At 43.0% G+C, this 26,185-nt stretch overlaps 3 protein-coding genes across 8 annotated transcripts in view; 2 read left to right on the top strand and 1 right to left on the bottom strand.

The window, feature by feature from the left end:
- The window catches only part of adamts13 (ADAM metallopeptidase with thrombospondin type 1 motif, 13), a 35,873-nt gene extending 16,495 nt beyond the window's left edge, over positions 1–19,378 (bottom strand). For 3 of the 5 annotated variants that reach the window (XM_058635315.1, XM_058635314.1, XM_058635311.1), the window contains exon 1: positions 1,586–3,351. Coding sequence is in view for 3 of the 5 variants with exons in the window: in XM_058635311.1 (XP_058491294.1) it covers positions 1,586–1,625 (40 nt within the window). In the remaining 2 variants the exon portion in view is untranslated. Of the gene's footprint in view, positions 1–1,585; positions 3,352–11,039; positions 11,240–17,403; positions 17,592–19,243 lie in introns of those variants that run through there. The other 2 variants (XM_058635313.1, XM_058635312.1) reach the window with 2 other exon arrangements.
- ncs1b (neuronal calcium sensor 1b) lies at positions 2,299–20,415 on the top strand. Of its 2 annotated transcripts, XM_058635319.1 has the most exons (10): positions 2,299–2,422; positions 4,088–4,182; positions 5,152–5,294; positions 9,238–9,262; positions 13,533–13,671; positions 17,453–17,531; positions 17,861–17,949; positions 18,037–18,114; positions 18,614–18,721; positions 19,272–20,415. In XM_058635319.1, exons 3-9 carry the CDS (start codon positions 5,231–5,233, stop codon positions 18,710–18,712), a joined length of 573 nt encoding a protein of 190 aa, XP_058491302.1. In that variant the 5' UTR covers positions 2,299–2,422; positions 4,088–4,182; positions 5,152–5,230; the 3' UTR covers positions 18,713–18,721; positions 19,272–20,415. The 2 variants fall into 2 exon arrangements, with proteins under 2 accessions (XP_058491302.1, XP_058491303.1); XM_058635320.1 differs by lacking the exon at positions 4,088–4,182 and having other exon boundaries at positions 2,353–2,422.
- Positions 20,416–21,089: 674 nt separating this feature from the next.
- hmcn2 (hemicentin 2) overlaps positions 21,090–26,185 on the top strand; it is a 48,500-nt gene continuing 43,404 nt past the window's right edge. The window contains exons 1-4 of the mRNA XM_058635309.1: positions 21,090–21,588; positions 22,886–22,956; positions 23,139–23,297; positions 23,714–23,836. Of these exons, the coding sequence (XP_058491292.1) occupies positions 21,333–21,588; positions 22,886–22,956; positions 23,139–23,297; positions 23,714–23,836 (609 nt within the window). The 5' untranslated portion in view covers positions 21,090–21,332. The remainder of the gene's footprint in view (positions 21,589–22,885; positions 22,957–23,138; positions 23,298–23,713; positions 23,837–26,185) is intronic.

The raw sequence follows: 26,185 nt of genomic DNA, 5'->3' as shown, positions 1-26,185 counted from the left end.
AAAACACACTGCAAATATCACAACACAACACATGAAGAAAAACGCACTACAAATATCACAACAACATGTGAAGAAAAACACGCTGCAAATATCACAACACAACACGTGAAGAAAAACACGCTGCAAATATCACAACACAACACGTGAAGAAAAACACACTGCAAATATCACAACACAACACGTGAAGAAAAACGCGCTGTTTGGATTGACTTCATGTAAGTGTTTCCTGTTCAGTTTGGGGAGCTTTTAAAACGTCGCACATATATTTTTAGCCTACCAAATATTAAAACACTTTTATCGCCTCGATAAATAAGAGGAGTTCACTTTGAAAGACACAAAAAAAGCGACAGGAAGAGCCACATGGTTGCAGTCCCCTGAGCTGTACTGTAAAGAGGACATGTCGTCTCACCACTGGAGAAAGAAAAGCCTTAAACGGTGTAGGCGAAGCATGCCACAAATTGCTTGGAGCCTCGAGCTGAGAGGACCTTCTAAAATGGTTGGTAAATTGTAAAGACACCAGAGACGGCAACAACATCATGGTAAGAAAGCCCTTAATGAGGCCATGTTCTTTCTGCCAAGAGCTCGCTATTATGAGAGCAGCAGCTCAGTCCCCTTGGTCGTATTTTCTGCCCCCTCTTTTTTAAAATCAATGAATCTACTGCATGGGCGAGAATTGTGCGACTATAATGGACTGTGCGGTGGTACTGAAATAGAATGGAGAGGAGATGAAAAGGCTGCTTCCATGTGCCTCCTTCTGCTTATTCTGCCTGAAAGTCATTCATAAACGCAACATTTTGGACATTTGGAGGGAGCCTATACTCCTCTATACGCCTCTATGAAGCGGTTCTATTCTTAAAATGATAACGTGAAACTCCAAACCATTGTTAAACGAGTTCACACAATGATGAATAAGCCTATCAACTCTCTCTGTATTTCATAATTCTCAGTATAGTGGGGTTTAGGGATTGCCAGTTGATATTCCTGCACGCGGTAAACAAGTACCTCTGAGATTTCCTTTAAAAACATCAATTTACCTTCATATTTATTCAAGACCTTAAGCTGTCATGGACAAATTCACTGTAAATATGTCTCTTGGTGCTTATGAAATGTACATTTCCACATATTTTGTCAGTTTTGTACATATTGGATGAAGGAGGACAAAACATAGGTTGTGATATAGGGTGACCAGGTGTCCCACATTTTAATAATCGGCTGTAGACTGACACTTTTCCAAAAGTAAATGTATAACTCCGATCGCATGACTGTAAAAAAAGGAAGATGGCTGTCACGGCAGAGCTGCTATAGACTGATGTCAATCATCCTGTCAAACGCAGGGTGGCCCCTCCCTCTTGTTATGGGTAAAGTTCAAGTTGGTCACAAATTATACAGATTTTTTAATAAAGATTTGAAGGTGAAGCAGCTGAAGGACTTTTTTGAGTTTACAGATCAACAGACTATGGAAGAAATTTCAAAAAAGCTGCTTATTTCCTATATGTTACCCATGTAAATGATAAAAAGTGTGAGGGAGAAATAATTCTGTGTTCAACTCTGTGTTTATCTTTCGTTATCGACATTTTTGCCTTACCTCTCAGCACTGGTAACAGCCGGTCCACATTGTCCCACATAGAATTTCTCCTCCTCGTCCTCGACTTTGTTGGGCTCAGGTCACCTCATCCATCGCATTGGTTAGTCGTTTGTTCACTAAGACCAGAACAGAGGCAAAACAAGGCGATCAGAGATGGCAGACCCCAGCCTCCGTCGGCCTCTGTTGGTCATATTAGCAAGTGTGGAAACACAGACAGACAGACAGGCGGACAGAGCCACTAAAAACAATACTTCACTTCCAAGTAATAATAACATTGGCAACAACAAAAATTATATACCACCTCACAACTTTTTAAAAACCTGGTGCCACAGCTGGTTGCTTTTGCCTCGGCCCCCCAAACTTTCTTGGAGCGGCCCTGTTTATAATATCATCTGGTAATTGATTATATGCTCAGTGGCCCAGTCAGGCAGTGAAAGCCTGAAATAGCTAAACCGCATCTAAACGCTGGTTTGGTTAAACGTTGCCTCGCAGTGAGGGCACGGGTTAGAAAGTGAGTAGTGAGTAGTGAGGGCAGAATAAACCTTCACTTCGACATGAAATGACACGTGTAAACGCTCATACAAAGGGCTGAGTGTGTGAGTGTGTGAGTGTGTTTGTCTCCGGCTCTGCCAGCAGCAACGTCACAGCCTGACGGAGGCGCGGCGGCGGCGGCGGCAGCGGCTGCATCACAGGGAGCGGAGCAGACAGGCAGACGGTGGCGGCGGCAGTGGCAGCAGCAGCGGCAGTAGCAGCAGCAGTGTAGTCGCTCTCTCCGGAACTCAGCGGAGTAGGCGGCGGCTCTGCGCGTCAGGACGACTCCACGCTTCTGCTGCGAAGGTAAACCCACTACTTTGACATGCTTTTTATTCATATAAAGGTGTTTCCTTAAGTCTGCTAATTAGTCAACTAGCTCCAAGTCGCGGCGTGGGCACGGAGTCTACGTTGACTAGCAGGTAGCCATAAACTGTGTTGCTATGGTGCTGCCGGGCAACATCCCACACTGCCGCCTCCCGTCTACCGACAATAAACACACCGAATACATGTGAACACTTTGGGTTGTGTTCATTCGACCATTCATCGATTATGAATGTTGTGTTTGTTAGCCACCTGTTTCTGTGACGCTCACGCAGACATCATGACGGCTAATTCCACCGCATGTGCACTTCTCTGTCTGCCGGCGGCGTCCAGCTGCTCTGGCAGACAGGAGAAAGGTCGTTTGGCTGTTGTGAGTGTTTTTCCAGTCGGTGCTCGTGCTTTCTGTAGCTCCAGGTGACTCCACTGTCCATTCACCATTCAAAAGCAGCCCGTAAAACTGTGGGTCGTGGTCCACAGATGGGCGTTAAGGAGGTAGGGTTGGGGAAAATATCTAGTATGTACTGTATATGTAAAAGTCAAACTTCATCCAATATTGCTATGTATTAGATTTATAAAATGATATATAACACAAAATGTTAATTAAAGGAGTACCTCACCTTTTTTTTAGCTCTGTATTACCAGAATATGGCTAGTATTTTTGAAAAAGTGTGCTTCCCAACCTCAGTTTCCCCCGAATTGAGAAATATCTTCATTCTTTTCGATGTTACGTGCCCACAAATGACACTTTGTCCTGTTAGCGTAACTGTTAGCAAAGATGGCGGACACTGTTTACATTCTGGGAACGAGGTTCCGCCCCCTTACGAGTGGGTCTAAAAAAGTGCGGAATTAGCGTTGCAGTTTCAAGCCTCGGACCAAGTGTCACTGATGTGTACGTAACAAAAAAAAATAGAATGAAGCCATTTTTCTGAGGTTAGGAAGCACAATTTTTCAAAATTACTACCCCTATTCTAGTAATACAAAGCTAAATGCTAATCGGTGAAGTATTCCTTTAACAGCGCAATGCATGGATGAGGATCTAAAGATATGAAGTGTTAACAATATAAAAACTGGAACACAGAACAATGACATTTGGGATGAAGTTGCTGCAAATTCCAATTTCAAATTAATAATAATGATTGTCAGCTCCACCTGAAGGGACTGAATCGCAGGAGTGGACTCATAATAAATGATGTTGCATCAGCAACAGCAATATATGATTTGTTGACGCTCCCATGCATAATTTTATTATCTGAGTAATTATGTATGAAAATGATATTGCAGCTTGTTGCAGCCACCTTGCTGCTTTACTAGCGCCTTGATGCTGGTGCGCTTGCTCCTTGCCTCCGTCCGTCCGTCATGACACTTAATGAATGACTTCTTGTGCAGTGTGTGGGTGTTGCTGGGTGACACCAGTTTCCAAACATTGGCATACAGACAAATGCCGTTGCGCGGAGATGATTTGATGATTTGACACAACATAGGGCTATTCAGTTCTGGCCTAGAATAATTATTTTGACCAATATTGAGACGATGATTATTCATCAGGGGACATTTCCCATTTACTTAACTACTGTTTAATATAATCTGTGCCTCCAACCCTCTGAAGTTTATTCTCCTTTGTAACAGTTGTCTGTCTGTGTATCATAGAGAATAAGTAATATCCAGGACAAACACAGGATGGTGGCGTCCCTCAGACGGACATCACCGACCATGGATGTGAAGAGCAGATGTTCGCAGTGAAGGTGCCCGAGTACAAACACAGTACTTTTCTTTTTCTCTTAAACCCAGACAGCTGTTGCAGCGAGGCATCGTCGCGCACCAACGTCGAAGCCTGCGATACAAAGAAATTCCATTATTTCCTCGTCTGCTGTCTGCTGTGACAGTGCGAGAGCAAAACTCACCATTCCGTGCTGTTGTGAGGCCAGGAAGGAGAGAGCATTATGAGTCAGAACGGAGCAGAAAAGAAAACTGTCACTCTTCAAATCCGCCCATAAGCCCGGCAGACAGTGCACATGCTTATTTTAAGAACATGACCAGATCCCTTTTTTTTTTCTCCGTTCAGCTGGCATCTAGAATGCGGCACCATGTAGGGACGTTTGGTCTTTTTGCTTTTCCTTAAATGATTACAGAGACGGTTTACTTTTTCTTAGACTGTTATGTCTGTGTACTATTAGAGAGAGTTCCGTGGGAGGGGGGATGCATCCAAGGCGAGCTCTGTTCATTGTGTTATAGTTTACACACGGCCTTATCTCAGCTGTCAAGAGGGAGGATTCTTTTCTACAGTAACTTACCCAGCGCTATAGCGATAGTGGTGAGAAAGGAGGGGTGGGAGGAGTGAGAAGAACGGGGAATGACTGTGAGCGAGTGAGCGCGCTTAACCCAGCCACCGAGTGACTCTTGTATCCAAGGACGAAGGTAGCAACGCATCCGAACGCCACTCTCCGCCCACGGACTGCTGTGAAGACATGAGGACATATAGGCACTCGGCAGCACTTGTATAGACTCAACAACATTCCTGCCCCTCGTCGCGAGGTTTCCCGGCGTTCCGGCTCGTCCGTCTGGAGCGTCACGGCTGATGACCGAGCAGATCGATAGAGATAAACTCGCCGAGCTTGTTTGAATGGAAGTTATTTCTGTTTGTTTTTTTCCTCTTACTCCATCAGCGCTGTTGCACCTAAAACTGGCCCACGTTTGCTGTATGTGTTTGGCAGAGGAGCAGATCGGAGAGGAGGTAGTAACAGGTGCTACGTGCCAACGTGGATTTGGAGGTGCAGAGGAGCGCTGAAGATCATGGGTAAATCCAACAGCAAGCTCAAACCTGAGGTGGTGGAGGAGCTGACGAGGAAAACCTACTGTGAGTAACGTCACGTCTTTTTTTTCAAGGAAATCCTGCAACAACAACAACAAAAAAAATCTGTTAAAGGAACATTCATTTTAATGTTGCAGTCAGATTTCAAATTATGCACCAACTGTTTTCTACTTTACATTACAAACCCTGTCTGCTGGGATAATGTGATGATGCCACAACCAGTTTCTCATTATCAATAAACTAAATGCCAGCTGGGAGCAGGAGTCTCTGTTTGATCTAAATTTGCATTTAAATGTTAGATAGCAAACTGAAGGGATTTATGAACCTGGAGATGCTGAGGATGTATATAATGATCACGTTTTTTAGATGAGGATGTGGTTAAATACGAAGCTCATGGACCCTCTGTTTATGTAAATATTTAATGAATGTACCCACAGACGGATAGATTGAGGAAATATGAAGAGATATTTGATTATTAATACATGATTATTAATGGAATGACAGCGTAGAGACTCACAGAAATGGTGGAATCACTGGAAGGAAGCGACGTGAACGTAAAGCCGGGCCCACATGGGTTCTTGTCAGGACACTGCAGATTGACAACACTATCTTATTTACTTGTGATCTTTTCTATTTTCAAAATTTACGCAGAGACCTATAATTCATAATTAGTGTCAAGATGTACGCTCGGAAGACGCCATGTTCATCACTCGCACGTTATTTCGAGCCCACGGCATTATAATGATTATTATTTTAGCGGTACAGTGTGCAGGTGTGGGTGGGAGTTGACATCCATTGGCTGCTCACTGACAGAGTTGTTTTTTTTTATGGGGAGTCTTTCCACAGCAGAACCTAGGAAGGCTGTTGTGGCAGGAAATTACTGTGGAGGAAAATTGGGCTTCGTGCTGGGCTGGGCTGCTTGCTGCTGTCCTCTCACTCACGCCCTCTCTCTCCCAGTCTTTTTCCTCTCTCTCTCTCTTCCTCTCTTACCCTTTCACCCTGTCTTTCTGACTGTATCCCCTAATTGCCCTCTTTGAGCAGGGAATAGAATAGTATAATTAGGATCTTATCTGGTTAGTATTGCTAAGAGGGGGCACCAAGCATTCTCTCCCAGCATGACCCTTCTCCCTTCTTGTTGCTGAACTCGAAATTACTCTATCATTTCTGCTTCCCTTCATCCTATCGCCTCGGTCGCTCACTCTCGCAGGAGAAGCTTTGTCATTTGTCATTTTAGTCAACACTTATCTTTAGTTCTTGACAGATTTGGGACTTTGTACATTTATCTGTGTATTTTTTGTTGGTTTCTGTGGTAGAGGTGATGCCCAAATGATGCCCTGTGTGTTGATAAGTATCCAGTAAGGACAGGCCCTAAGTAAAGTCTGAATATCTGTTGTTGTCCATCTAGTGCTTTGCTGTAGTTCTCAAGGAAAAAAATGCCCTTTTGATTTCAGTGAAGGTTTAAATAGACAGTATACTTAAGAAAAGGTTGCAGCCTCACTTGTACTTCAGGGAGTTCCATTCGCCCTAGTTGCGTGTGTGTGTGTGTGTGTGTCTTTGTCTGTTCTGGCATCGCACCGAAAGACCAGCAGTCCTATTAAAATGCCTGCAGGTTATAGGCTGTGCCCCGTGTAGCAACACGATGATTTTGTGCGTTGTCAAAGCCATGAGCAGGCTTCCCAGTGACAGGCTACAAGCTGGATGTGTGCATGCAGACCCTGCAGGGCCAGGGCCGTGCTGAGTGGACCCTGCACTCTCCCGATTGCATGATTGCTCATTGCCTCTGACTGAGTTATGTAATAACATTTTTATTATTAAATCATAGCCGTGGTAAATTGCCCCCAATATTTTTGACTACACTGACTTTTGAGGCCAATTTAATGGTAGCTTGGTGGATTTTTGTGAGGTTGACCCTGACATTTATTGCCTGGGAAAGGGTCACATGACGAGTTTCTTGGTGGAAACGCTAAGCAGAACAAATTGAGGCCGAGATATTTGCTAGAAAGATTACCTCACCTGGCCTGCTTATTTATAGACTCTCATAGTGGAGTATTTGTGTCAACCTCATTGTTAAGTTTTACAACAGTCGTACATATACCGTACAACTGTGTCTTTGCAGCTTTGTTGTTTTCATGTGTGTCAAATTCTGTGATCAATGGCATTTGGATTGGAATGATGTGACTGGAAGTTGGTCTTATATATATATATATATATATATAGTATATTAGCTAAACTGTCAGGGAGTTTAATTCATACGACATTGTCTTAAATAAATAAATAAATAAATAAATAAATAAATAAACCTGGTGTAGTAGACCTTTTTCACTGCAGATTTTTGTTAGGACATTACATTAATGAGGGTTCCATTCTAGGTTTATGAGAGCCAAAGTTGTGCTATTTGTAGGTCATGCTAAATACTTGACTCTATAACCTGTAGAAGAGGTTTTTTGTTTTAAAACATACATCCCATAATTTCTGGATGGGTTCCAATTCTACAACGGAGTATTAGGGCCACATTGAGAGAAAAAAAAAAAATTCACAGACTTCGAGAATAAAGTCATAGATTTACAAGAGTAAAGTCGTAAATTTACCAGAATAAAGTCGCAAATTTACGATAAAAAAGTCGTATTATTCTAACCTGTTGTTTTAGAAGAGGAGAGTTGTTATAATGAGGGCTGTGGAGCATTTTGTAGAATTGTACTTTAAAATAGGTTTCACGAACAAGGAGATACTTCATCTTTTGGCACATCAACATCACCATTGTGATAAGTATCAGGACTTTATAAAGTATAGGCAAGAAAATGCATCTTTTCCGCAGAAGGAACCAGGCGGACTTCGCTGCTTTTGTGGAGGGGGAAATAACTGGAAAACTGGTCGACTGCAGGGTTATCGGTGGATGCATCAGAGGGGTTTTGTGGTTCCTCGAGTAACAATCCGACTGACAATTAAGATTTTGGATCCAGAATTTACGACTTTATTCTCGTAAATTAAGACTTTAGTCTCGAAGTCTGTGAAATTTTTCTCAATGTGGCCCTAATACTCCGTCGTACAGTTCAGTGATTGAGAAATAATTATACTGTACGGTCATTATAGCATTGCTAAAACAACGAATCTAATCGTGGCCTCAGACTTTTACACAGTACTGTTTTTTTGTGTGTGAAGCAAATGCTGAATAATAGTCAATTTGATTGATTTGTCCATGTTTGCTTTGCGTGTATTTTCTTGTCCTTCTCCCACTTTGCTCCTGTGTTGTATACGTTTGGAGTAACCATGACAATGACTGGTTCAAGGTTAACTATTAGAGGACATTATCAATTAACTCACCAGCTCTTTGTTGTGTTTATAGGCCTTGCATTGCCTCAGGCCCAACACAAGTGGTAGTAGATGACGTCTATCCTCAGACTTAGGGCAGCATGAATTTAGAAAGTCTCTCTCAAAGGACACAGGGTTAAACCAATGCTATTGATTTCCAGCCCTTGTTTTCATTAGTAACCTCAGGAGCCAGGATGCTAAAATTGCTTAGGGTGGAGAAAGTAAAGAGACAAGGGAAAGCCATGAGGGATTGGTTGATAAGATACTGGCAGATACAGGTGCTTGTGTGGGCACGATAACACATCCCACCTCCTAAACTGCTGTCTTTCTTAAATTTGTGACTGACCTTCATCTTCTCAGCCTTGTTTGTCTTTTTGTGGCTCCCTGGGGTTTACTCCCACTTGTTCTCTGTCGTGCTGGTCAGGAGAAGTAATTAGTCATCTCCTCTGATAGTGTGCGTGAACTCGCGGGTTCTGCAACTCGCAGCTAAACACGACTAGTTTGTAATAATTACATCTTGACATCGTTGAATATTTTTGGTCACATTAGAAGCTATGTGTTAGAAAGTTGTGGGCCAAGATGATTAATGATGCTACTACAGTACTTGGCGCCCGTGTTGTATTTTGAACAACCAAAGGTTTTTCTTGAAACTAATGTTTGTCTTTATTTTCTCTTACAGTTACAGAGAAAGAGGTGCAGCAGTGGTAAGTGTGTGCATTTGTCTTTAATGTGACTTGTTTTATTGCTTATGTCTGACTGGTCATTTATGTCTTTACCAGCAGAGCTTTAAGAGTGTCTTGTATCCGCCATCTTTGCTAACAGTTACGCTAACAGGACCAAGTGTCACTGGTGAGCACGTAACAAAGAAAAGAATGAAGATATTTCTCAACTAAGGGGAAACTGAGGTTGGGAAGCATCATTTTTCAAAAATGCTACCCCTATTCTAGTAATACAAAGCTAAATGCTAATCGGTGCAAATCAGTTATGCTAACAGGACCAGGTGTCCTGTTAGCGTAACTGTTAGCAAAGATTTTGGACACTGTTTACATTCTGGGAATGAGGTCCCGCCCCCCTACGAGTGGGTCTAAAAAGTGCAGAATTAGCGTTGCAATGTCACTGGTGGGCAAGTAACAAAAAAAAAGAATGAAGATATTTCTCGACTCATTGGGAAGCACAGTTTTTCAAAAATACTACCCCTATTCTAGTAATACAACGTTAAATGCAAATAGGTGAACTATTCCTTTAAGTCAATTTTAATCAAGGATAGGTTTATTTTTAGTCTATTTAAAGTTGTTGTGACACTACCCCGATGACAGATGTGCTCTGAAAATAGAACGACTTTGAAGCCTCACTGAGGCCGAGTGACTGTAGAAGCTGATAACACTCGTATAAACATTCCCATGATACAATCCAACAATCATTTTTGGTCTATTTTTAAAAACAGATAACTGATATAAAAGGAAAGGAAAGTTTTTTTCACAAAGAAACTCAGCGAGGATGGTGATATGTAATCCTTCCTGTCACATCCTATAGCTATGAGCCAGATTGACCTGCACCAGCATAATCTTGTAGAGGTCTGGCCTGTGTCTCCTCTCAGCCTGCACTCGCAGTGTTCTACTACATCTACTTACATAAATCACAATGAAACACATACAGTACACCAACAAGACACCTTGTGCCAGGTTAGGTCTCAGTGCTGCCGTAAGAATGGCCATTATTGTTCAGGTGTGTTTTTTCTGAAGGCCACCGTCTGATGGCTGCGGGCAAACGGATGAGAGACAATGCATCTTCATTACAGTGGTGACTCAACCAAAAGTGTAGTAGTTGCTTTTTGCTTAATACACGCTGCTGTTAGGCTATTGTCTTTCTGGAAAATGCAAAACAAAGCCTGAGTGTGTTGTCAGAGAAGCGAGCGATGTAATAAAGTGTTCGCTCTTCCACGTTCACACTTCAGTTCTCCTGCTTTGGTTTTGCATTTCACGACCTAATTTTGCATGCATGAAAAAGAAAAGAGCTCTGCCTCAAGAGCGAGTCGACGTTTGAGGGGGGAATGAGTGGTACTGGGGCACATTCACAGCTACACACTGGCAGCACAGCAGCAGCATTAGATATCATCGGGCATTGGCACGTCCAGAGCCTTAAAGCAGGCCTGTCACTGGATCTGCCTGGGCGCACTGGGGTGGAATACCACCACCTCCGCTCGTCTTAATCCCTCAACCCCCAGGCTGTTCAGTCAGTTAGCTCAGCATCACACTGTCTTTCACAAGAAAGTTTGCATGAGTCTTCACTTGAAGATCAGCAGCAATCAACACGGCGGAGTGTGAAGGATGAGAGGGAATTTCACCAGGGGAAATGCCAGATGGCGTGTAATTAGAGCACAGGCACAGACACAGAAGAATTAGCGGGGTTAGATAAATGCCATTGTTGTGCTTTAAATGCGTTCTCCTCGCAGGGAACATCATTAATATGCTTGGGGCTCACCTGAAATCAATAACAAAATGCCATAGCGCAGTGATGTTCCGGCCAGCTGGGCAGCAGCAAGAGAAAGTTCCCGTACAATGCTTTAGCGAGGCCATCATGGTAGATGCCAAGGAGCTGAGCTGGTGCCAGTAATAAATACTGTATCCTCATGCTGGCTCTCACAGTCGAGTCTGATGCACAGTGTCACGTCTGCTGTGTCCCTGCAAGTACAAAGTGTGGTTGCAGTATTATTACACTACATCAAGTACAGTGTGTGTATGTGTGTCTTAGCACCAGTGTCACCAAGTCAGACTTCTTGCACTCGATAACTTCTTTGCAAACGAGTGATTAACAGCTAAGGGCGTGCTTCAGTTTGGTGCATCGTGCAATCGTTTGCACTTTGACAGTGCAACGGTGAGAGGGTTAGCAAAATAAACAACCTGTACCATTCCAGTTGTTGGGGGTACCAAGCACAGTCTATTGACTGGTAGAGAACATCTGATGAAACAGAAAATCACATAAGACATCACAGCCTTCTCTCAAACAAAGCCTCGTTCGTGATGCTATTAAGTGACCCTGACAATATCAATACACTCAACTGTCACAATATTCCATTGTGCGATCGATTCTTTGAAGCACTCTCTGTAGCCAAATGGAAATATTCCTGACAGTGATTTGTGTTGTATTTAAACCTCCAACCACTAGTTGGCACCAGGCCACACTATATAAATAAAACTGTACATTGTTTGTTATGTATAGCCTTGCATATAGTATTCCAATAAATCACAATATATCTTCATATCTAATAAAATTTAGGTAAAATAATTATTTTTTTAAATAATGAAAATGACAATAGACTAAAGAGGGATTGCATTAATTTATTGTAGGAATTAGAGGATATGTTGTGTCTTTAACCATTTTTTTGGCAAATTTTTCATTGCAGAGGATGGTTTCAGAAACATGTTAAACTGTGTTTAAACTTTTTATGAGTCAATATAATAAATATTTACATAAACATCTTTAAATTAGGTTCATGATTAATTCATATTTTGATGATTTTCTTGGATTAATAAATGTTGTATCCAACCAATGTTTCACAAACCTAAAAATGACAATGAATGACAATTTTCTTTATTTAGCAATGAGAGAATTTGAATTACCACACAAAGAACCTGCGCTATTTTATACCCAAAACAGTGAAGACAGAAGTGTTCACCTGTGAAGATTATTATGACACATGCATCTTAATGACACTGACTGAACAATAATACACCTGGAACCACTAAGGGCATGCAGATCTGAAGATTCTGAAACGTAAATTAGAGAATCCGTCGTCTTGACTGCCAAAACAAATTAGACTGTGAGTGCAGGTGCACTGCCTCACAGATACAGACTATTCTGTTCTTTCTCTTTTTGCTTGAAGCGTTCCCTAGGCCATAATATAACACACACACACATTAAGTATGTTACAGTTTCATTTAGCCTTATATATATAATATTCCCTGGTCCCTCATGAGGAAAAATGACCATCAAATTCAGGTGAAATGGTTTGGCTTTGGATTATGATATGTTGTGCACTTTGAATACCAATGAGGTTGTACTCTGCATGATATAGAGCGAGGCTTTCATTTCCCTGCATCTCCAGATAATTCCAATGTGAGAATTACATGGTTCTCTGCTTGCTGAAGTTTTATTTTTTTCCCCTCCAGTGTCTCATCAGCCAGTCCCTCTGTCTCTTTGACTATGGGAAGCTGTCTTCGTTATCTCTCGGGCAGATTAAAAGTAAAGAGTTTTAAGCGGAGTGAAGAGGCAGAATGTCAGTGGAAAAAGATCTCTCTCGACCTTCATTCTTCATCACAACACACTCTCTCTGGCCTTAATTACAGCCTTGCCTGAATCTGATGAACATACAGTGCTTCTTTGTGTGGACTTTTTTTTGCTCTTGATCAAGACTAAAAAGCTCTTTTGCAATTCTTTTGATAAATAGATACAATTATTTTTTACTGTTTCTCTATTATTTCTGCAAAGGCTCACACTCTCCATTGCTCACTGACCTGATACAGTCTTCAGTTAGACTGTGAGACTACCATGTTCCTTTATGAAGACGTACAAGGAAACTACCTTCCATTGAGTGACTGTGCTTGAAATTGCTTATGAAACGCGTCTATATTTAGGTTAATAGAGATGTTGAGTTGCCCTCGAGAAATGTCGTTTCCACGGGCGAGAGGAAGCTGTCAGACTTATCTATCATCTATGCATATTATCAGAGAAGGAATAGAACGTAATTTGATTAGAGTTAACCACTCCGGGCCTGCTATTGGATTAAGGCAATTGTCTTATCAGTGAAAAAGTGAACAAGACAAATGGCTTTTACCTTTTTGATCTTCTATCGTGACTCATGGCTGCTGTGTCACTTCCCTTTCCTCATCACTTTCCATTTTTGTCTTGATTATCTACATTATGAATGACATTTCACCTCTTAAAATAATCTCCATCTCTGCTTTATGTTTCCAGGTACAAAGGCTTCATTAAAGACTGTCCGAGTGGGCAGCTCGACGCCGTGGGCTTTCAGAAGATATATAAGCAGTTCTTTCCTTTTGGAGATCCCACGAAGTTTGCTTCCTTTGTCTTCAACGTCTTTGATGAAAATAAGGTTTGTATGTTGACCCTCTGCGAGACAGAGCAAACATCCTGCTACATTGGTTAATTCAGAATGGCAGATAAATAGCTTTGTACTGGCTATTTGTTTTTTGAGGGAATTATAATGTTAAAAGTTAGTGGGTAGAGAACAGCAGCTCCTTGGATTGAATGAAAGGGCACCATAGAGAACTGGAGGCTCTCAGTTTTTTCCATTGAAATGGAACACAATTCTGAGCCGAATCTACAGTGGATTATTATAAAACAGCATCCATCATGAAGAAAACATTTTTTAATCCCTGTATGTGACTTGAATGAGTTAAAAAAAAAACTCACCCTAATAAGAAACTGAAAAGTATTCCTGCAGTCTTCATTGACTCCGATCAGATAAGAGGTTTGGGGGGGTGTAGCAATTGATAACGTAATAACGGCCAATAACATAATAATTTCAATGTAATAAAACCAATAACGTAATAAATTGCCAATAATGTGATAACTTTTTGCCAATAACGTAATAACTTATAAAAACTCAACATCTGGACAAACTCATAAGGAGGTAAAAACAGGGAGGAGGGGAGGAGGAGGAACACATCAAAACATGGGTCAGGAAGGTTTTAGGATCGGGAGCAAGAGCGGCTGTAATAACTTATTACGTTATTGGCCTTGCTTTAAAAAAATCCTTTGATAATGTAATAACTGAGGTATCACTTTATTTTATTTTCAATTTCTGGAGAGAAAGTGTCAGAGTTAGTCTTAATATTGCATCTTGCAACAGATGCTTAAATATCCAACCTTATAGATACCCCTCCACCCTCAAACCGTGTATCCAACTCTGTGACCATACAGACGCTTTGATGGGGTAAAGTCGTTAACTGACCAATGACAGCACCGCAGTCTCCATTGGTCTCAGTTGCCTCGACGGATGATAAAAAAAATTTAGCGACAACACACGACAAGCACTCCTCAGTACTCATGATACTGTCCTCAAATAACTCCTCAAATAAACATGGTCGCCAATAGCAACATAATATTGGTCATCCCCAGTTTTGTGCCGGAAATCGTGGCATACTGTAGGTGTTTTGTGGGATTTTGACAATAATGATAAGTATACAATATTTTGCATTTGTTAAAACATCTTGTATTGCACTTGGTCACTTGTTTGAATAATATTTATTGTTGCTCTTGTTTGTCGACATGAGTCTAACAAGTCGGGCACAGATGGTTCCCAGACGGCGAAGCTAGTGAGCTGTCTCGCTGTTTTTGATGGCACTGCAATTTCTGACATGGTTTTGCAGATTGTCATTGGCTAAATCACAAGTGAGGATGATTCACATGTCACAATTCAATCTGAAGACATCGATTGCCATTGTCTGACCGTGTGGTCTCTGCATGCACCTATAGACCAGTGTGTCTGAGGCTTGAAGGCGTGTATTAGCTTAATAATGTCAGCTCACACTAGGGCTGAATCATTTTTGCATAAATGCTTTAAATACAACATATTTAGAATGATTACTGTGTGATATTTGTGCAGATCTGTGAGAAACATCGATGTTTTCTTCAGTCTGTAAAATATGACGAGTGTAGGTCAGATCTAAAATGGTAATTTGACTGTTTTGCTTTAAGAAATATTGCGCCTCCTGCGATTTGATTGGGATTTTGATACAATTCCGATGAATAGTTCAGCCCTGGCTCACAAATCCTTAAAATGAAGCTATTATTGTAGACTAAGATGTGTATGTTCAGCATTCTTTATGTTTTGGGTGGAGGCATCATCTTCACAATATGATGACAAAGCAAGTTTTAAGGAGGCCACGTTAGTGTGATGTTGTCCACTTTTATTGCAGCAGAACAGGGTTCGTCACTCTGTGTTTAGGATGATTAAGCTATAGAGCTCCTGGGATGTTGAGGTTTATTGACCTCAATTACGAGGCGCTGCGTCAAGAAGATCAGAAAACCCCTGTTTTCTGATGTTGATCTATGACCTTCATTAGTCACACCCTATATTTAGAGGACGCGTTGGACAGTTTTTATGACTTACTGTGTAATTAGCATTGAGACTTCAGGATTGTCTGTGGGGTCAGATGTCTGATCGTGATAAAGTTAGCTGAGCCCAAGGCGGTGAAGAGGGACTGGCTGAAGCACGAGCTGTGGCTGGACACAGTGGTTACAAGCACAATGTGATGTTACAATAATCCACTATTAAAGGAATACTTCACCGATTAGCATTTAGCTTTGTATTACTAGAATGGGGCTAGTATTTTTGAAAAATTGTGCTTCCCAACCTCAGTTTGCCCTGAGTGGAGAAATAACTTCATTCTTTTCTTTGTTACGTGCCCACCAGTGACACTTGGTCCTGTTAGCATAACTGTTAGCAAAGATGGCAGACACTGTTTACATTCTTTTGTTACGTGCCCACCAGTGACATTTGGTCCCAGGCTTGAAACTGCAACGCTAATTCCCACTCATAGGGGGACGGGACCTCATTCCCAGAATGTAAACAGTGTCCGCCATCGTTGCTAACAGCTACACTAACAGGACCAAGTGTCACTCGTGGGCATGTAACAAAGAAAAGAATTTAAGAAGATATTTCTCCACACTGATCTCCCTTCTGCTATGCTAGTGGAATTTATCGCTAACATGTTAGCATTTAAGCTAGCGGTCTTTATCACTAACACGTTAGCATTTAAGCTATTGGACTTTATCACTAACACGTTAGCATTTAAGCTACCGGACTTTATCACTAACACATTAACATTTAAGATAGCAGGCTGTATAGAATCAGAATCAGACAAACTTTATTGTCTGTCGTAACAGAAACTCTGCTTTGGCGTGGCTTCTTCTTTCTGCGATTTCTGTGCGAAACTGAGGTTGGGGGGACATGAAAGGACTTGCTCGCCAATAATAAAGCAGCCGACACTCGTGGAAAGACCTGCTGCTGGTGTAAATGATCAGGATGAAGTCATCAGGGTGATTGCGAATCCCCAATCAGTGGGGAAAAAAAGGCCCCAAATCAACTGCAATCAGATACTCGAGATCTAGATGGGGACAACCCTGTCTTTTATTACCTTGTGAGGCTGTAAAACTGACGTAGTATGAAGTAGATGGACTGAACTAGCAGCTCGATTTATATGCATTGCTCTCGACGTCTCTGAGAATGTGAAAAGCGTTTTCTTTTGTGCCGTGCTTCAGTTTGACTTTAGAGAGTCTGCTATGGTTGCTTGGTTCTGGAGTGCATAACTTGATGACTCGGGCTGAATCATTGCCATTTGAGCCACTTTTTTTTTTTCTATATTTGATGACTGCCTATGTTAGCATAGTACTCCTCTCTCTCTGCTGCACAGACTGTGGCCTCACAGAACAGAACAACACCACTGGCCACCGTTTTGGGAGGTTAATTGGATTTTCTGACAAAGCCAAAAGGCAGCAGTGGTGTCACAGCGGAACATTTCCACCCCTTTGGACAGTTTTATCCGCTAAGCCTATTTGTGACGTGGAATCCTCACATTAAAACAAGTGAAATATCTTCCCTCACACTGTACATACAGAGGCTGTCTGTCTGTGTATGAGCCGGTAGCATCCATCCTAGTAATGACCCGAGGTGGCTTATTCCTGCCTCAGGAGAGAGAGAGCCACGTGCCGGGCAAAAATAGCAGCTGACTTGGAGCAAAAACGTCTGGCCCCATTCTCAGCAGAATACAGGAAGGGCGCCGTGAAAGAGCAGCGAGGAGTTTGTGAATAATACGCTCACCTACTCAGCGCGTCATTCTTCCTCTCTCTCTTTTTTTGTCACTCTCCAGGACGGACGTATCGAGTTCTCCGAGTTCATCCAGGCCTTGTCGGTGACTTCTCGGGGCACTCTGGACGAGAAGCTGAGATGTAAGTTTGTGCGCCTCCCTCTTCTGTTCGCTGACGTTTAAATGGGACGATTCAGGATTCCTAGAAAACAAAAGCAAATAAACGAATATTAGCGAGATACAGCCAACCTCTGCAAGCTTTGGGGTTTGTAATCCAGCCTTTTCTTCTAAATGAAAGACCAGAAACTGTAACCATACATTTAAATCTATAATAAAGTATGATGAGTATTTATATCTTGAACTGTGAAGTAACACTTTGTGCTTTGTAATCTATGAAAATGTATACGATTTGAGTCGCTTGTCGCACACTTTGAGGCGACTGCAGCTTTCTCATCTCGACTCTCTACACAGGGGCGTTTAAATTATACGACCTGGATAACGACGGCTACATTACCCGCGATGAGATGTTGAACATCGTCGACGCCATATATCAGATGGTGGTACGTTTTTTCCGAAAACTGTACTTTGTGCACAAGTTTAGTTTAAGGTTGAAATGTTTGAAAAGTGGAATGATGTGATTCTCTCAGGGGAACACCGTGGAGCTGCCGGAGGAGGAGAACACACCGGAGAAGCGCGTGGACCGAATTTTTGCGATGATGGACAAGGTTAGAGGTTTTATTGCAATCGATATTATAATAATAATAATAATAATAACGCACAAGCTGCTTTTTCTTTTATTTCATTTGGTACAAGTGTAGATATTATGCAACCCCGAGGGCTTTGACATGTAGAGTTGTTGGCTGCAGTAACTGCAGCTTCACTAACTCAGCCTGCAGTCTATAAACATACACGCTAGTTGCCCTCCACTATTATCCCTCTGTGCCTCCTCGGCCCCGAGACTCCCTCATCTTCAGTGAAAGCTGAGACGCAGGCTTGCTCGGGTGTGTTTGTCAGCCCACCGCAGCCGGCATCAGCCCATTGGTCGAGCCGTGCAAGCACAGCGGCACCGTGTGATTTGTAATGGCAGAAAGTGGCAGCCGTCCAAGTGCACTGAACCAAAGATCTGTCCTACTGCACAGCATGGGTTTAAAGCTTAGTAGAGCCTCTTTCACCCCCTACTGGTGACAGCGTGTTAGAGCGTCTGCTCTCTCGTTCCTCCCTCAGAATGCAGACGGGAAGCTGACTCTGCAGGAGTTTCAGGAGGGCTCAAAGGCAGACCCTTCTATTGTCCAGGCGTTGTCACTCTATGACGGACTCGTGTAGCACTGTAAGGTGAATGTGCACAAATCTCACACCTTCTCTCTCTCTTGTGTAAATTCATATTTTATCTCGGGGGGAGAAAAGTGAATAAATATCTTTTGGTTCCATTTGACTTGAAAGTTTTTCTTTTTAAAGGATTAATTATAAATTCATTGGCTCATCCAGCCTTCAATTTTCAGGCAGTGCTAATTCATTTGTTTAGAGCTGAAACGATTAATCGATTATTAATCGATTATTAATCGATTACTAAATGAATCGTCAACTATTTTGATAATCGATTCATCGTTTTGAAGCTTTTTTTCATGATTCAAACAAGATTTCCGATTGTTTAAGCTTCTTCAATGTGAATATTTTCTTCATTTCTTTGCTCTGGATAACAAATAAATCATTAAAAGTGAATCATTTTGGTTTGTGGACAAAACAAGACATTTGAGAACATCATCATGATCAACATTTTTTAAAGTTTTCTGATATTTTATGGACCAAACGATTAATCGAGAATTGAAAATAATCATTAGTTGCAGCTCTACTAACATTTAAATACCCTCTTTTGATTCCTCAGACGGAGCAAACTCGGCATCCTTCTGCGCATCACACGCCAGTCCCCGCACCATCACACCCGCGACAGGAGGAAGCCACGCCCACCTTGTTCACCCAGGAATAGTGGACTGCGTACTTTTCTTCGTCAAATAGCTGTTTGTCAACATTTCCACAAAAAGGACCTGTGAAGAAATATTACCGTATGTCCTCTGACGGGAGAAGTCCCTCAGTCATTCGTCCGTGCTTCTGCAACCGTGCAGCGCCGCGTTGCACCCTCGTGTGTCGAGTCGTGGTTCCGTCCGTGGACAGGAGCAGGAACCCGTGTTCTGAAATGTCGGTGTGCGTCTTTGTCGATCCATCACACTGGAGTCTGTTCCTGCACGTGAGAGATGCCCGGTGGCACCGTGCTCCAGCTTCAGAGTCTGAATCTGGGGGGAAAAAATGTGGACAAATGTATGACCAGGTGAAAATGTGAACACTCGCTTCAAGTCTCAAAGAAGTATCGTGTACATTGTGATGATAATGTAAATATGACTGTAATTTATTTTCTGCTCTGCGGCATTTATGGGAATTTCCTCATAAATATGGAATGAAGTTTTAATTTTTTATCAAACTGTGTTGAAACGTACTGCACTGTATTTTTTATTACCGTCGTGGGATCGTTCGTCTTTATTTATTATTCTCTCACATTCTGAACTTTCCTTATTTGTTGAAGACGTGCTGAAGAAGTTTTTTTTCTATGGATCACTTTACCATGTTTGCCGTCTGTGCGTCCTATTGTTGCTTTCATTTCCCCGTTAGCAGGAGCGCCCGCGAGGCTGCACAGCCACGTCCTGAAGGGCGTGACCGAGCAGCACGCGGAATCCTCACGCCTTACGTCTGCATTGAGGCTCCCGAGTCCCCGCCCTCTGCATACACGACGCTGTGGTCGTCGAGCGCAAATCAACTGTGGCTGTAAAGCTTTCGTGTGCTCTGTGGTATTTTGTCCTGCGTGAGGCCAGAGCATGAGCCTCTTGCTTTTTCATTCTCGGGTTTACCTCAGTTCGAGCGTCGAGATGTTTTATTTGCTTCACTGGTTTTAAGGCGTGTGCAAAAAAAATGATAAATGTCATCGATCTGTTCGATTAGCAGTGTAAGAGCACAGAATAAAAATGCATTCAAGTGGCCTTCCTGTGTTGAACTTCATATTTGAATACATTTACAGAGCTGCCATGAGAAATCACTGCAGGTCAAATTGGTCCAGTGTCTAACCATTAGTGACATCTATTGGTGAGATTGCAGAATGCAACAGAGGAAAAAAATAGTCTCTTCACTCTCTCTGCCATTTCCCCCTTAATCCAGACCATGGTCAAGAGGAAATGTGTGATTCAATCTCCTTAGACTCTGCAAGTGTACAGCAATGATCAATAACACACTTCTATCCCACACCGGGACAGTGACATTTCTGCGGGGCGCGTCAGCCTTACTGTTCCACCCATTGATATGTCGAGGGGGATATTTTTCACTGTGAAAATAGATCAGTGTCGGCTGAATATAAACTCGCTATTTATAAGAACGAGGCTGTTGCTGAGACAATTCTCTCGCCGGGTTCAAAATACACACTCACACGCGCGGTAACGTGTGCGTAAAGCGGCGAAAACCCGCGTCTCCTGGGGGCCAACCTTAATTGCGAGGAGAAAAAAAAAATGGAATTGAAGAGGAGGGGTGTGGGGGTTGGGGGGGGGGCAGTTGGACAGGGTTAAAGCCCGGAAGTCACAGTGGGCTCGAGTTACACACACAGATACACACACAGGTTGAGTCTCGGGAACCTTTTAATACCATCTCCGCCCCCGTTTGAAGCGTCAGAGCAGCAGCTCTCCAGGGGCTCGACAACACGCAGCCAGTCCACACACAACTCCAAACTTTACGCACGGATGTTCGCCTGTGGAAGTCTCTCTCTGCTGAGGCGCATTGTTCCAAACTTTTGAACTTTTTTTTTTCAACTTTTCTACGCTCTGGACGCAGCTGAAAAAGAAACAACTTTCTTATACTTTGACATTTTTATATCAACAGACAGATGCAGTGAATCTAAACAAACCAAAACATGACCGCTGTGTTAAAGTGCCTGGTCCTGGCGCTGTGTATCAGCGCGCACAGGCTCTTGGCAGTGCCCCGGCTGGAGGAGGAGGATGGATCCGGTGACAGCGCCTCGACCCTGGCCTTTGTGTTCGACGTTACCGGCTCCATGTACGACGACCTGAAGCAGGTGATAGAAGGCGCCTCGCGGATCTTGGAGAAGACTGTTAGCCGGAGAACCAGACCCATCAAAAACTTTGTCTTGGTGCCCTTCCACGACCCAGGTACGGTTTCATTAAATACACATACAGCTGCACCGTCATGTCATCTTAATATCTGAGCTTTTTATTGTTCACTGTTGCACCCAAAAACAACTCCTTAGCCAGAGTTTGCGCTGCGCAGGACATGCTGCTGCCTGTAAAGCTGTGAATGACCACCATCACAGCTTTAACAGGACAATAGTGGAGGTAAAACTCTAATTCTTAGTCGATTAAAGTTCACTGTAGCTGTCATTTACCAAGTTTTGCTCAGACCACAGACAACAACACAGTGCAGAACATTTTCCAGAAAGTGCTGCAAAGTCACAGCTGCAAACATCAGAGATCCACTTCAGAAAGTGGATGAAGAACACTTGGGGAGAGTCAGTGGGACAGGTACGGCTCCTCATCGCTGTCTTTTCCTTCTATAAAGGAAAGCTGCAGCTTGAAACTAAGAGTGCTCTACATGGGGGAGGGTGTTGGAGCACTGATGAGAAGCATATGCTGTCTGCTTGTGTGTAATTACCCCAATCACCTCACAACCCACCCCCCCCTCTTCACCCCACGCCTCCATCCATGTCTCTGGAAAACCCTCACAGAACCCAGTTCAGCCAGAGGAGGAGGAGGAGGAGGAGGAGGGGGGTGTTTAATGTGCCCTGCCTCTGGGGACCTTGTAAACTTCCAAGATTGCTCAGAAGCCCTGGTGGCTGACAAAAAGGGGATGACAGCGCTGTCAGTGTTTTACAGACGTTCAACAACAACAACAACCACCACGACGGAGGAGGAGGAGGAACTTGAAAGCCTTCGCTATGAGGAAGAATATTAAAACTCTACGCATCATCGCAGAGACGCCCTTAAAATTCACGTTCAAACAACAAAACATGGACACAGAAGTCACGAGGCCCGGCCTTACCTGATCATGGTCGGGTAAGCTGGGAGTCTGTGTTTCGCTTGAAGCCCCAGAAGGCCTCTGACCGTCTGTGACCGGCTCTTATCCGTCACACTGGAGTCTGCTCCTGCCTCAGACCCCAATACAAGTGCTGAAAAAGAAGAAGAAAATGCTTAATCATCATCCAAACTGAGGCAATATTTATGCATTTAATTTCCAGCCACTTGAGGTCATTCATTCTAATAATAAAAACAAGTTCCAGCTTCTTAAATGTTATTATTTTACGGTTCCTTTGTGGCATATGAGCAAAAGTCACCCGAAAAAACCCCATTTGTTTTCATTTTTCACCACATTTTATGGACCAAATGTTTAGAAAACAGTAAAAGCCTGAGTTCTATTTGGCATTTAATGATTTTACCTTTATAAACTTTGCAGATATTGGCCCCGTGTCAATCACCACTGACCCAAGGAAGTTCCAGCAGGATCTGCAAGAGCTGTTTGTGCAGGTGGGAACCACAACATTATTGCATGAGAGGAAACAACGTATGGCTCATGTGACAATTTCCTACATTCGGAACAGAAAAAAGTTGGATAATAGTTCTTTAAAATACGTCAGAATGACATTTAATAACGTAATATTTGATGGTGAGTTTATCGCTGTGTGAAAATGTCTGATTCTGCCCCGCAGGGTGGCGGCGACTGCCCTGAGATGAGCATCGGAGCCATAAAGAAAGCTCTGGAGGTTTCCCTGCCTGGATCCTTCATCTACGTCTTCACCGACGCCAGGGCCAAGGACTACCGCCTGAAACGAGACGTCCTGCAGCTGGTGCAGCTCCGTCAGTCTCAGGTACAGCCCCGGGAACATATACACACTTGTGGGGGCCCTCGCTGATAAGAGCCAGAGACGAGCCGCCTTTTTATTTTATCAGTGCCGTGTAAACATGGTACAATAAACATCGTCTGCAAGCAATTTGTTACATTAGCAAGTCTCTTATCTGATGTTATCAGGGTTGGAAATAGTTTTCGAGTGGATTTGCATTTATCACACGCAGCATTTTAACTGAATGCAGTGGCCTGCTGTGAGAGATCTACATTCCAATGAGGTTCCCCCGATGGTCAGAGTTTCTTGGTCTCCAGCGCCTTCGTGAAAGCGTGACAATGAGCATTAGTGTCACTTTGGAGCCAAAGAAAGTGAGTCTGTGGAATAAGCAAACACTGCAAAGTATTAATCCCACCCCTCCCACCCCCGCTTTTTGTTCCCAGGTGGTGTTTGTGTTGACTGGGGACTGCGGGGACCGTTCTCAGCCTGGCTACAGGGTGTACGAGGAGATCGCTGCCACCTCCTCGGGACAAATCTTTCACCTGGACAAGCAGCAGGTCAACGAGGTGAGAGCACAACAACATACTTTCATGAAATCCACTCGAGCTGAAACAAGTAATCGGTTCAAAGCTTTTTTTTTTCATGATTTAAACGAGATTTACGATTGTTTACGCTTCTTAAATGTGAGTATTTTCTTCATTTCTTTGCTCTGGATAACAAAGAAATCTACGAGTTGCAGCTCTCACATCCACCCTACAGTACGGTGCGTTTGGATATGAAAAAGGGTTGAATTCCCCTATAACTGAGAGCAGCAGGATCCGAGATGTGGAAACAGAAATTTCATTTCGTGCAATCATACGATTTCAGAGCTGATATTAAGCTTCCTGGTCATGCGATACGGACGAGTAGCCCTGTTCATAACGGAAGTGGCGTGTAACAGAAGCCCCCGCCTGAACAAGCCAAAGACAGCGGGGCTTCGCTTCCAGGGGCAGACGTAAAAGAAGCCAGAGTTTCCTCTGGAAGAGACACTGGTATCCTGCATGTCAACACAGGAGGAGATGGCAGGCGCAGCGCTGAGCTGGAGCCAACAGCTCTGAACACTCGTGGCCCACTAAACCTCTGAACCCACATATGTGTGTGTGTGTGTGTGTGTGTGTGTTTTTGTACGTCTGTCTTTGTGAGCATCAAAAAAACTTATAAACCATAGGGAGTGAGGACGTTTTGGCTGGTCCTCACATTCTGTGAAACCACTTTTGAGGGTTAAGACTTGGTTTCAGGGTTGGACTTGTGTGTTCCTGTCAAGTCATGCTTGCATTATAGCTAAACAAACGGCGCCTGTGTGCAGGGGCAGCCCTGTTCATCAGCACTCTATTATCACACCAGCTGTTTGAATGTCTTTTTTTTTTTTGTATGGCGTTATAAAGGGAACAGGAGACCAAACTCGCTCTAGCCCTCACACCTCAGCCCCAGACGGCTTTGTGAGTGTTACTCCTACAGTATTATGCCAGTCATTCTTGTGCGGTGCGCTTTTAAGAAAACAACGCAGATCCCTCCCATCTATTAAAACACCAGACGTGCTACTGATCTAACCTTAAAAAGCGGTTCGATATAAAGTACGGCCAAATCAAATACACACTCGGTGTCTTTTCTGTGGTCCCTAGAGGGAGAGCGGAGAGAAAACAGACCGCTTATTTCACCGTCTAATCCCAGGATATGATCTGTCATGGCTTTCCCCGTCCAAAGCAGCTGCCCAGTGGAGTTAACTCCAAGGCCTCGAACAACAGCTCATTGTGAGCGCGACACATCACACATTCTTTACACCCTTATATATACAGATATGTGTATATATACACATATATATACATTTATGTACATATATATACAAATGTGTATATATACACATATATACATATTCATAAATGTACACATATATACAGATATGTGTATATATACACATATATAAGTACATATATGTGTATATATACACATATGTATATATATACAGATATATACACTGATCAGAAATAAAGGCTGTGATGTTTTAGTTAGTGCTTCAGGGTCCAAGGTCAATTTTCAAGCTTTTTGCAAAACCACACAGCTCAGGTAAAGTATCATATTCACATCCATACATACCAAAATAATACATCAATAGAGCAAAAGTTTTGTGTGTTTTGTGATAGCATTTTTGGCAGCGACTCAGTGCATTTAGACATGTGGACGTGGTTAAGACGAGCTGCTGGGGTTCAAACTGAGCACGACTTCGACTGTAACATGGGGGTTGGTGCCAGACCGGCTGGTCTACCGGGACTTATTACATTTCTACATCATATTTTGCATACTATGAGGCCGGAGAGCCATTTGTTGTGAGAGAAAAAAAAAAACTGTTGCCATTTCAAGTATTTTCCAAGCAATTCAAAATCCAAGCACCTGAAAAAGCGCAACATGAAAATCCAATCACTTCCAAGGATTTCAAGCACCCACATGAACCCTTGGCGCTTTAAGAAAACGAAATGGAGACGTGGGGGTCTGCTCTTCAGTAAACCTCTTCAGTCGTTCCGTGCTCTCCCACCTGCTCATACGCTCAGCTCGAGGGCCTTGAAGAGTCATTTGTGACGCTGCCCGTATGGTTTCCTCATCATGTGGAAGCAGAAGTGAGTTAAGAGGCTGGTAATGGTTGTCAGACATAAAATGAAACACAGGTAACATGTATCTCCAGTGCAGTAAAAGTAAAAGGCACTGTCCGTACCGTAACAGGTGTGTCCGAGCTCCCACAGAGAAGGACCAGGACATCCATCTGTGCAAAAAAACCCTCAACTTGTAGTGAGGTTTGATCACCTGCTTGTGGTTAAAGTGTTTAAACCAGGGCAAGCACTAAGCCGACCTCTGCTCATTGGGAGTTCTGAAGTCAAGCTGTT

This window comes from Solea solea, chromosome 8 (assembly GCF_958295425.1).
Source record: "Solea solea chromosome 8, fSolSol10.1, whole genome shotgun sequence".
In the NCBI taxonomy this organism is placed as follows: Eukaryota; Metazoa; Chordata; class Actinopteri; order Pleuronectiformes; family Soleidae; genus Solea; species Solea solea.
The sequence above is the reverse complement of the archived record's forward strand: the minus strand, read 5'-3'. Positions and strand labels throughout refer to the sequence as shown.

Coding starts and splice junctions, on each gene's coding strand:
- ncs1b (XM_058635319.1), top strand. CDS start 5,231: ATGGGTAAATCCAACAGCAAGCTCAAACCTGAGGTGGTGGAGGAGCTG. Junction 9,263..13,532: donor GAGAAAGAGGTGCAGCAGTG/GTAAGTGTGTGC, acceptor TTATGTTTCCAG/GTACAAAGGCTTCATTAAAG. Junction 13,672..17,452: donor ACGTCTTTGATGAAAATAAG/GTTTGTATGTTG, acceptor GTCACTCTCCAG/GACGGACGTATCGAGTTCTC.